Below are 12,190 nucleotides of genomic sequence, written 5' to 3'. Positions count from 1 at the left end.
AGATCTGCCTGCCTTTGTCTTCTGAGTGTAAGTATTGAAGGCATGCGCCAGCACTGCCTGCCATTTAACTTTTTCCTGCAGATATTTTGCCCAAAGGTTTTGTTTGTGGATTAACCACTGGGTTTGAGAAGGAGGGAGTGATGTCAGGGTTCTAAAACGGTTGTGGCCCAACAGGCTAGGCCACTACCAGTGAAGTAATCTGTAAACACAGGGCATTGATAATAGCTGACAACTACTAAGACCTCGCCTTGTGCCACAAACTGGGCCAAGTACTTTATATCCATTGACTCATTTAATGTCTCAACAACATAAGAGACATGAGGTGGATGTAATTACAAAATTAAAGAGCAGGAAGTAGCTTGCTCACTATCACACAGCTCCTGTGTGGGGAACTGGGACCTGAACTCTAAACTCCTAAGTTCCAGAGCCCACAAGAGTGTGGTGAAATGCTCTTGGCACTTGGTGTGAACCAATCCTGGAATCAGTCTTAGGGAGACATTTACCCTTCTTCCTCTCTGGGACAGGAAACTGAGGCTCCTAAATAAGTCTTACCTGTCTAAAGCTAGCTCACCCCACTCTACAACACAAAGCGATAGACTGCTGCTCAGAATTCTTCCGGGCGTGTCTTAACTAGAGGGAGAGATTATCTTTTTGCTCAAGGGTCCTTTCTTTGCTTAATCCTATTTATACCCGTTTCACTCACACTGCAGACAAAATCATTAGAACAAGAAACCAGATTTCTGGAGAAGAAATTTGTGTGTTTAAAGTCAGTGTTGCACAACTCTGGGAATACACTCAAAAAGCACCTAACTGCTTAAGTGGAAGACTATACGGTTATGTCAGTTATACCTCATTAGAACCACTTCTTGTTTTGTAGCTCATGACTTCAACAAGGGGCTGAGGAGATGGCCAGTCACTAAAAGTACTGGTTCCTAAGAAGGCTCAGGTTCGAATCCCTGTACCCACATGGCTGCTCACAACCAGTTGTACTCCAATTCCACGGAATCTAATACCATCTTTTGGACCTCTGTGGAACCAAGGCAAAGACATAAACTTAGGCAAAACATCCAATACAAAATAATTAACTTAAAAAACAGGAACAGATTTTTATCATTTTTGGAGTGATTCCAGATAGGCTCCTGATAGATAAAAGACTGACACACAGAGACTCAGGGGCTAAGGTGATATTTCTTAGTCTACCCTGCATTGTTTACCCTTGTACTAAACACAAGAGGAAAACCCACAGTGCTCCATCAGGTTAAACAGTGACTTATGTTTTGAGTTGAAGTTCCCAGAGAAATGTCAAGTTTTGGTGTTAAAAAATTGACTTTTCACTTAAAAAAAAAAGTTTGCTGAGCAAGGTGCCTCACATTTATTATTTGAGCCCTTTATAGGCTGAGGTAGGGGGAGCAGAAATTTTAAGCTAGCCTCAGTTATGTAGTGAATTGGAGGAAAGCCTTAGCTACATAGGAACCTGGCTCAAAACAGCAAAATAGGGTAGTCACACGAGATGGATGGTTCAGGGTACCTGAGTTCGATTTCTGGGACCCACAACCAGGAAGAAAACAGATCCCACAAATGGTCCTCTGACTTTCACCTGTGCAAGTGTGCTCACTTGTACATAATATAATTAGAAACACAAAAAGAAAGGAAGAAAAAGGAAGGAGGGGGAGAAAGAGGGGGAGAAAGAGGGGGAGCGGAGGGAAGGAAGAAAGAACGGAAAGGAAGGAAGGAAAGAAGGAAGGAAGGAAGGAAGGAAGAAAGGAAAAGGAAAGGAAAGAAAAGAACCTATGAACCTACAAAAAACCGGGCTAGCAGAGGCCCTGGCTTGGAATCCTAGCAGTCTGTGGAAGCTGTGGCACAAAGAGTTGGAGGATAACCTTGACTACAGAGTTAAGCCTGTTTAAAACAAAACTTAAAAAGTAATACTGTTTTCTTTTGTAAGGTACTCCGAGTGCAACTCCTGGTTTCCAAGCTTCACTTTGAAATCATTTGCACCCGCCCTCAAGTGTTTTGTTGTTTCTTCTTCAAACTTGGTGGTAAATGGAATCAATGTTAAAACGCGGACCGGATTAAACTAGTGCGGGTGAACAGTGTGGCCTTTACATCCACCCTACCAAGCCGGCTGTCCCGATTCCTCGCGGCCTTGGCGTTGCGCGCGGGTCCGGCAGGATCAGCGCCCGCAGCCGTGCGGCTCGGAGCCGGCCGGTGGGTGCGCACGCAGCGCGGTCGCCCCCGGGTCACGTGCGGCCGGGAGTCTGCAGGAATGTAGGGACGCGCAGGGAAAGTTTCCCCGGGGGCCGCGGGCTGCGGATTCGGTGCGGGCGGGCGCGCAGAGGAAGGAAGAGCGTCGAGGAGGCGGAGCCCGCGAGGCGCGCGGGCGGGCGCTCCTCGCAACTTTTTAGTTTGGGCGTCTGGAGCCAAAGTTTCTGTCTCAGTTGGGACGCCGCCGCGGCCGGGGGCGAAGAAAGGGAGGAAGGAAGGAGCTCGCGGAGGGGAGGGGAGGGGAGCGGAGGCGGCCTCGGGCAAGGAGTGCAGGGCGATGCGGGCGCGCGTCGCAGCCCCCCGAACCTGAGCGCAGTGCCCCGAGCGTCGAACGAGGCCGCAGCCATGGAGCCCGCGCAACAGCCGCCGCCCCAGCCGGCCCCGCAAGGCCCCGCGCCGCCGTCCGTGTCTCCGGCCGGGACCCCCGCGGCCCCGCCCGCACCCCCGGCCGGCCACCAGGTCGTGCACGTCCGCGGGGACTCGGAGACCGACTTGGAGGCGCTCTTCAATGCCGTCATGAACCCCAAGACGGCCAACGTGCCTCAGACCGTGCCCATGCGGCTTCGCAAGCTGCCCGACTCCTTCTTCAAGCCGCCTGAGCCCAAGTCCCACTCGCGACAGGTAAGGGTATCCCGGGGGCGCGGGGCCGCGTGGGGTGCGGTGCTGGAGGTTGTTTTCGCGGAGTTGGCCGCGGGGGGGGGGGCTGCACAATGCGCGCGCCTCCGCTCCGCACCTTGGCTCTGACGGGGGGAGGGGAGGAGGGGGAGGGGGCCGGCGTCTTGTGCGGGACCCCAGCCGGGGGTACCCGATCTCCCCTTCCCGCGCCACTGGAGTCTCCCGTGGAGCCGTGTTAACTGCCCTCTTGTTTTCGCGTGCCGGTGAGGGGTGGGGGTTGAACTGGTCCATTGAGTTTCTGGTTCCTTCTCCCGGTCCCCTCCCCCTCCCTCTCCCGAAAGCTTTTCTGTTCTCGCGGCCCAGGCGCTCTCCGGATGCAGGGTTCGGGCTCCCCAGCCCGAGCAAAGCTCCCTCGACCCCCACTCGCCTCCGCGGTGCCCTGGAACTCGCGCGGGCGGGATCCTTTCACACTCGGTGGGCTCACGTGTCCTTTTCCTAATCGTAACCTGTTATTTACTGTTCGGCCCGAAAGCTTTTAAATGAGCCACGTCTGTGTGTTGCGCAGGAGCTCGGCTGCGCTCTCGGTGCAGAGGTTTCTGCGCCGGCCTTTGATAGCGCGTTGCAGGTTGACTCATAGGCCGAGTTCTTTCTGCCTGGCTCAACTGTGATTAAAGGTAATGTTTGGGAAGCAATGACTAATTCCAAGCTCGCCATTGCTCTTTAACTGACTGCGGATGTGAACATGGCTGCTTATCCGTATCCACGACGCCTGGTTATTTTCCCAACTGGATCCAGCACAGAAGTGAAACCGTTTCAAAGTATTAACATTCCGATAGGTCCTGGTAGATTTCTTTAATGTCGCTCCCCCCGCTTTGAATTACTTAATTTTTAAAGAACTTGCTTTAGGCTAAAGCAGCACAGGAACTTTGCTCAAAACCTAATTGGTTTTCCAAACACTGCCATGTCGTTATCCCACTCGGGCTGTAACTTGAGTGGAAAGAAGAGTTGCCGCCCCCACTCCAGCGCCCCCCCCCCGCCCCCCAAACGGGTTTTTGGAGCTTCGAAAATCTCGATTAACCTCCCTACAAAAAGCCTCTTAAGAAGGAAGGAAAAGTTATCTAGCTGCTCGGCTAAATAAACTCTTAATTTGTAACAACAGTAGACCTAGATACTATTTGCTCCCTCCCCCACAAGTGAGTTTCTGTACTCGCTGAACTAAACGTATGTGACATGCAATCGAGAAACGGCTGGGGCAACTTTGAAGGAATACACAATTGAACGCTCCATTTTGTAGCACTTAGAAGTCAGAAGGAATGAACCCGGGAAGTGTACTTGTAATACTGGCTTCCACTGGGCGGTTCGTGGGTACATTTGCCTTCTCTCTAAGCGTTTTAAGAGAGCTGTTCGTCAATAAATTTACCTTTTCTGTGCGCTAATGGTTTCCTAAAATTCAATCTATCTGGAAACTCAAAAAACGGGGTTTTCCTATGGGGCTTTAAATGACTGCTGGATCCTTTCAGTTTCCTTATCAACATGAATCTAGAAAAAAGTTTTGATAAACCCTAATTCCAATAAAAGGATTAGACTATGAGCGGTGTGTATCAGAGTTTGTAAATAATCATCTCCGGGCCCCTGCCTGAGAATTCTTACAGCCCTATGTCCTCTCGCTTGGAAAAGCTAATTTACAGACAAGTTCATTCCTGATACCTGTCTTAACACTGGTCTGATTGGACCCAAATTTGAATCATTGGGGTCTTTGCAGATTTTTCCTTTGTCCCTCACCCAGCTATTATAAGTGTGTGAATCCACAAATTATAATTGAGTTGAAAAAGTTTTTCTCCTCTAGGCACAAAAAGGGCTAGCCTATTATTCTCTTCATTGGGGAGCTTTTAGCATTGGTGCAGTTCTGAGACTTTGCATTTATTAAATGTTGTATAGTTTATAATGGTTGACTTGTCACGTTTTGTTCACAGTCAAAAAAGTGAAAGATGGGGGAACATTAGACATTTACAACAAAGAAAAAAGTGCACAGTCATTCCCCAGGTTTTGTTCTAGAACCTGGAAAAGTAACCACACTGCTTAGAAAAGTACTGATTATTTTGAGTTATGTCGGATAAGCATTATTCTTTACCACTGAAGTTATTATGCCTAGTATTTGTTGTTTTCACACTGTCTAGGATGTAGACATTCATCCAGATGGACTGTTGATCAGTAAAATAACATTTATAACGCCTATTAAATTTTTGTAACTTAAAAGTGGTCTATTTGGACACCTGGTGTGTTCCTTTGTGTAAGAAATTAAACATTTAAAGTTTGCATTTGATACTTAGATATTTGGTTGCTGTGACATACTGTTTGGAAGTTAGGGGTAGATGCTGTTGTCTCTATTGTCAATTTTCATTTTGCTATTCCTGATAGGCCAGTACTGATGCAGGTACTGCTGGAGCTCTGACTCCACAGCATGTTCGAGCTCACTCCTCTCCAGCCTCCCTGCAGCTGGGTGCCGTTTCTCCTGGGACACTCACGGCCAGTGGCGTTGTCTCTGGCCCTGCCGCTACCCCTGCAGCTCAGCATCTCCGGCAGTCCTCCTTTGAGATCCCTGATGATGTACCACTGCCAGCAGGCTGGGAGATGGCCAAGACATCTTCTGGTCAGAGATACTTCTTAAAGTAAGTGAAGACAGTGCTGGGAAGAGGCAGTGTGGGGATGACTTTATTCATTTATTGTCTTTTTCAAAACAGTATTCAATTATTTATTACTTTGCTGTTGCTAAACATGGAACTCAGCCTTATAAATGGTAAACCAGCATACTTTATCATTGAGCTGCACCCCAGCTCACTCGGTCTGTTTTTTTGTGTCTCTATACTCTCTCTCTCTCTCTCTCTCTCTCTCTCTTTAGGGTTGGTCATATCTTGAAAGCCTGATTTATTCTTAGTTCAGAGCCTTTTTGCAGACTTTTGTGGCAAAATGAGATAATTTCATTTTGAGTTTGTACCAGATTTGTTAATTAGCCTGGCACAAAACAAAACAAAACAAACCACCAAACCTGGCATAGACATGTGTTCTATCTATTGTGTGCCCCCCATGTTTGTGTCCATCTGTTTCTGTGTGTGGTGGTGGTAGTGTGTGTGTGTGTGGGGAGGCTTTAAACCTGGACCTTGTGCATTCTTTCAGCATAAATGATTGGTAGAGAAGGAAATATAGGAACTTAGGGAAGAGATGATGTTACAGTACTTAAATTGTGAAACAACAAATACTTTAGCAGTATTTTTGATGTCATTTAACAGATTTTCCCCTCAAAATGTGAAGAAAACATTAGTTGTGAGGTTTGGCCTCCAATCATGTGGTGACACACTTTGTCTTCAAAAGCAGTGTCTGCTCTGGGAAAATGTAAGCAAGACTTCCTCGTTACTACTGCCCACCTCCCACTCCAATCTTTTTGTCTTCAACAAAATGCAAAATTACATTCATCTGAAAAGGACAAAATGAAATTTTATCCCCTCTACTTTTGACATTGGAAGCAAAACTAATTTTCTAGAGCTTATTTAAATTAAGAGTGTACAAAGTATCTCTGACTGGTTGTTACCGACTGAAGATTATTGTTATTTGAATTGGTTAACTGGGTTGAGATAATGCAGTGAAGAACAGTCAGATTTTTGTCTGACAATCCATGGGAAATGAATGTAGTGGTTTTATTGGATGGGACCCCAGTGACAACCTTGTTTTGTGTGTGACACCCCTCCCTCCAGCCTCTCCCACCCCTGCCTGGATCTCTATTTTGAGTTGATTATCTTGAGTGAGTTGCTGCTACTTTGTGTTTAATTTTGGTTTTCCAGGCAGGGTTTCTCTGGAACTTGCTCTGTAGACCAGGCTAGTCTCTAACTCAGATTGTCCTGCCTCTGCCTCCCAAGTGCTGAGCTTAAAGGCTTGTACAAGATGCCCCACTTTGCTTATTACTACTTTATATTGTAAGGATACAGACTCAGGATAGATATCAGGAGGACTGGAAGAGATTTGATCTTGATCTTGGAAAGGGACCCCACCTCCACCCTTGTTTGTTTGTTTGTTTTTGTTGTTGTTGTTGCTATTTTGCCCCCTATAACTTTGTCTTTTTTAAAAAACCATTCCTGATGTGCTGGTACTCATTTCAAAGGATCAGGTTTCAAGGAGAACAATAAAGGTCCAGAGACTGGGAAGTACACACGAGCCTGGTAAACTCATCCACAGGAACCCACAGGAGCCACGACCGGTCCTGCTTTAAACAGCCTCCGAAGTAAATGACTTGGAAGAGAGGCTGGCTGTGAGAGATGTGTCCTGAAGGGGAAGGGAGGGGAAACAAACCAAGTTGTTAGGGAGGAAAAGAAAGGCTTTTACTTGCTGACCTCCTCCCTGCTGGGTCCCATGCTGACCTGGGGAGGTTTTAAACAGCTTAATAGCCTGCAGGCCTTCAGTTGTGGCCGCTGCTGCAAGCGGATGGCTAAAGAGCAACATTTATGCTGGTTTTAGTCTTTTGTGTTTTCTTAAAATTGCTTGTTTGGTGACATCTGCATTTTCTTTTTTAAGATTTATTATTTATTATATGTAAGTACACTGTAGCTGTCTTCGGACACACCAGAAGAAGGCATCAGATCTCATTACAGGTGGTTGTGAGCCACCATGTGGTTGCTGGGATTTGAACTCAGGACCAGCAGTCAGTGCTTTTACCCATTGAGCAATCTCGCCAGCCCTGCATTTTCATTATTTGAGTGAGCGGTCATTTTTAAACCTCATTGTAGATTCTTGCTTTTAAGAACTTTGGATGATTCTTTCCACAAAAAGTAATTGCTTCATGGATGGATTTGTGTAGCTACTGCATACTGGCTCCATCTCACCACTCTGCAACCCTCACCCCCCTTTTTTTTTATTACATATTTTCCTCAATTACATTTCCAATGCTATCCCAAAAGTCCCCCATACCCCCCCCCACTTCCCTACCCTCCCATTCCCATTCCTTTGGCCCTGGCATTCCCCTATATTGGGGCATATAAAGTTTGCAAGTCCAATGGGCCTCTCTTTCCAGTGATGGCCGACTAGGCCACTCACCCCTTTTCAAGGCGTCTGGAAAGAAGGTAAACTAGGTCAAACTGTGACTTCTATAGAAGAAGCAAACACTAGCAGGACATGAGGAAACTTTCTGTTTCTGAGGTTGCCAGTGGAAGCCAGAGTGACTTCTGTGATAAATGAATGGGCCTGTGGTTCTACAGAGCCTTTTCACAGTATGCTCTGAAGTAGAAGGCTTTGGCCTGAGGGGTGACCTTACAGCAGGTGAACTGAGTCACTGGGTCTGATAAAGATCACGTGGAGACCTCTGAGAATTAGATGTCTAGTGTAGTCTTTGGTAGTTTCTGAAGAGTAAACTGCTTTGTCAACAGTATGCAGTTTGGAAAAGAGATGTGAAGCAGAACTTTTCATCTCTTTCAGCTGGTTTCACTGGTGTTAAGTGTAGTTGCCATAAGGAGCTGTTAGGCACCAAATGGAAGCATGATGTTAACATCTTCCTGACTGAGTAGGAGACAGTGATAAACAGCTTTTGGTGCCAAGTAGCTATCTTAGTTTTTAGAATTGTTCTCTTCACAGTCAATACTTTACTTTTGTTTGAGGTTCTTATAAAGTCCCATGTGATGGAAGGAAGGGACTGACTGCTGTGTGTTGTCCTCAGACATTCCGTATTCAGAGCTGTGGTGTGTCCATATTCACACTCATGTGCGTCCAGAGATGCATAAACAATAGCTGTAATAACATTTTCAAAAGGAGACTCCTGCCCAGCCAGCTGTGGGGTGACGATCTGACCTAGCTTCTGAACTTCAGCTCATTCCAGCCATGAAAACGAAATAACCTTCCCTTTATCTTTTCAGGTACTTATTGGAACTAACTTTTAAGTTACAAAGTATGTCCTTTCTTGAGATTTGTACTTGGCAGGAAGAATTCTAACCCCAAATGGTCCAAGCTGGCAAGATGATGTAATTTGAGAGATCTGGGAGAATTGGGAACAGCTAATTGTTGCCTTGTGACTGTTGAATGAGTTTGGAAGTCAGTTGGCCCATCCTCCAGTTTCAAGGCCATCTGTCTAATTGCTGTGATTGGTGTTAAAGCCCACCCTAGGTCAGGGAGAGCTAAAGACTTGGACTTTATATTGGCAAATGATAGGGGTGGATCTATAATTCAGGTACCTTCATTCTGGACAGGAACCCAGACTCTGGACATGATGCTGTGCCTAAAAAGGCTCAGTCTTTGCAGATATTACATCTTGGCGACTGAATTTAATGACTTACTGTTTGAAACTAATTTCATCTTAGGTTTTTATTTTAAAAGAATCAATTCCCTTTATAGCTCAGCACTTCTGCAGGTTTTCCTGTAGGAAATAGTTCTTCAAGTAGTTGGTCAACAACTTCCTATTTCTTTTATAAGCTGCTGAATAACTTCCTGAATTAGCATTCTATAATATCTTTGGTTACAAGGGGTGCTTCTACTTTTCAGTTTATTTTATTGAATCTGTTACCTTGTAACCATTGCCAAGTATAAAGAACATATTGTAAACTGTGTACCACGGAGGCGTCAGAATTTGATGTGCCAGATGTGATTCAGTAATTTAATACATTTGCAGATATACAATGTTTTAATAATGTTCTAATAGGTTTTTGTTGTTGTTTGTTTGTTTGTTTTTTGAGACAGAGTTTCTCTCTATAGTCCTGGCTGTCCTGGAACTCACTCTGTAGACCAGGCTGGCCTCGAACTCAGAAATCCACCTGCCTCTGCCTCCCGAGTGCTGGGATTAAAGGCGTGTGCCACCATGCCCGGCTCTAATAGTTTTAAAAAGATGTATTTGTGTGTGTGTGTGTGTGTGTGATTTTCTGAATAGAACCAGTTCTAGTGTTTTTTAGTCTTTGAGATTCAAAGTTCTTAGGGCTGTGTTTTGTTGAAAGTTGCACAGTATTGTAGAGGATGGGAATATATAGTTCTGATACAGCAAGCATAAGGCCCTCAGATTGCTCAAGCTTTCCAGGCCACCTAGGGCAGAATGTGGTGGAGATAAAGGGAGGTGCAGATACAGGCAGTGAAATGGTTTAGCGGGTAAAATCCATGTTCAGCAAACTAATGATCTGACTTGAATTCCGAGATCCAAGGTAGGAGGAGAAACATCTCCCGAGAGTTGTCTGATCTCCACAGGGCCACATTTTAGTGTCTCTCATGTCTCTCTTTTCTCACCAACACACAGTAATGGTCAATTTGGAAAAAAAAGCTAGGAACCAGCTACCTTAGCGTACCCAGCAGAAACAGGGAAACAGATGCATGTCTGAGTTTGGGGCCAGGCTGCATGAAGAGACCCTGTCTCCAAAAAAAAAAAAAAAAATTCACTCTGCTCCAAAAAAATAGGTAAGATAGAAAGAGAAATTAAATGGGTTATAGTTTTGAATGGCTTTTTAAAAAGTATGTACAAGTTATTAACTAGAGTATCTCATTCCATCATTTCAAAGGGTTATTTTCTCAGATTTTTTGCCGAGTTACTCAACATTTAGCTTAGCTGCATACCAACACAAACCATACCTGCTTAATGAGTAGTGTTTTAGTAGTTGACACTTTTTTTTTAATTCGTGTTAGTGTGTGTGTGTGTGTGTTGGGGGATGTTTAAGCCAGAGTCTCATTATGTAGCTCTGGCTATTCTAGAATTAACTCTGTAGACCAGGCCAATCCCTCTGCCTCTTCCAATTACTGAGATTATGGACCCCCCACACTAGCAGTAGTTGACACTTTAAAACAATGTAAAACAAAACCTTTCTGAAACCCTGAAATCAGCTCTTTAGTAATCTAAAGGAATATGTTTAATTGCAGTTAGAGAAAGAATGTAAATTAGACCCTTAATGGTTCTGATTATACCCACGTGGATTTCTGCCTTAAGGCTCTGGGGTAGAGGTTAGCTCTGGTCTTTCTTTGTGTTAGGCTCTAAGTTATATGTTTGTATGAGGTTAAGATCCTGTGAGTGCCCAGGGTAACCTCCTTTACCGTCCGAGCATCCCATGATGACCTTGAATTCCTGTTAATCCTCCTGTCACTGGTTACCAGTGTGTGTCACCCTGGCTGGTTGAGTTGAGTGCATTTTTAGAGTGTTGTTTTGACAGACTCGACTTCTCCAGGCTCTTGTGGTGACTGGAATATGGAGCTGCCTTTGAAGAGAGCATGGGCAGCTGTCAAAGAGGTGGGGCAAGAGAAGATGGGTTTTTTTGTAAAGAAAAAAGATAGTCATTTTTTTTGTATTCATGGCACTGCCCTTACTTCCCTTTCTCCTTCATGAAACGGACAGGCGTGAGTCCGTGCATGTACATGTATATTCTTGTCATGGTGTATTGTATTAGTTCTCTTCTTTTTTACCACATGGGAACCTAGATAGGTGGACCTTGTGACAAATTCAAAGTATATTGCTTTTAGTAACAGAGATAACGCTACTGGGAAGAGGCAGAGGATGGAGCAAAAGGCATGGCTGAGAGCAAACACTCCTAGGCCTGCTGATGAGAGTACTTTGACCATAGGCTGCTGTTGGGTTTGTTTTGTTTTGTTTGTTTTTTGTTTTTTCGAGACAGGGTTTCTCTGTATAGCCCTGGCTGTCCTGGAACTCACTTTGTAGACCAGGCTGGCCTTGAACTCAAATCCGCCCGCCTCTGCCTCCCGAGTGCTGGGATTAAAGGCATGCGCCACCACGCCCGGCTATAGTTTTATTTATAAGCCAATAGTTTGGGATTTAATTTGAAGGGAGTTAGAGGTCAATTAACAAAGGGCCTCAGTCCTTTTCTGTCAGATGTAAAGGCCGCAGCCCTCCTTTGATTTGCATCCTCTAGAGGTGAACACTTGTGAGCCTTTTAGGTTTTTTTTTTCCCCTCTATAAACCTAGGGTTGGTTTGGTGGGGTGTGTGTGCGTGCGTGCGCACATCAGCATCCTCAAGGCAGGCTCTGGAGGATGACCTGGAGCCCCAGAACTCCTCTAGCCCCCTGCAGAAGCAGCTCCTCACCTGACTTTCTGCATTGAGAGTTGGGTGGTAGCCACCTCATTGACAGGACCATTGCTAGCCTGCCCTTATAAATTACGTAAAATGTGCTGTCCGTCTGTTTTGTTTTCCTCACCCCCTTCCTTTGCCCTCTTGGAGTAACTGCTAGATATTTATGTATGCATTTATTGTTTTTTTTTATATTGTTAGGACTATTTATTTGGGGTTTTCCTATTGCAGATATGTATAATAACTACTGTGATTTTTTTCTTTCTTTCTTTTTTTTTTTTTTT

The 12,190-nt window shown here is 45.2% G+C and overlaps 1 protein-coding gene across 3 annotated transcripts in view; it reads left to right on the top strand.

Annotated features, from left to right (window-relative positions):
- The first annotated feature begins 2,311 nt into the window (after positions 1-2,311).
- Yap1 (Yes associated protein 1) overlaps positions 2,312-12,190 on the top strand; it is a 73,889-nt gene continuing 64,010 nt past the window's right edge. Inside the window, exons 1-2 of one of the 3 annotated variants that reach the window (XM_029481165.1) lie at positions 2,312-2,886; positions 5,299-5,549. In XM_029481165.1, the coding sequence (XP_029337025.1) occupies positions 2,611-2,886; positions 5,299-5,549 (527 nt within the window). In that variant the 5' untranslated portion in view covers positions 2,312-2,610. The remainder of the gene's footprint in view (positions 2,887-5,298; positions 5,550-12,190) is intronic. The other 2 variants (XM_021171848.2, XM_021171849.2) reach the window with 2 other exon arrangements.

The sequence above is a fragment of the Mus caroli genome, chromosome 9, assembly GCF_900094665.2.
Source record: "Mus caroli chromosome 9, CAROLI_EIJ_v1.1, whole genome shotgun sequence".
Classification (NCBI taxonomy): Eukaryota; Metazoa; Chordata; class Mammalia; order Rodentia; family Muridae; genus Mus; species Mus caroli.
This window is presented reverse-complemented; position numbering and strand designations above follow the sequence as displayed.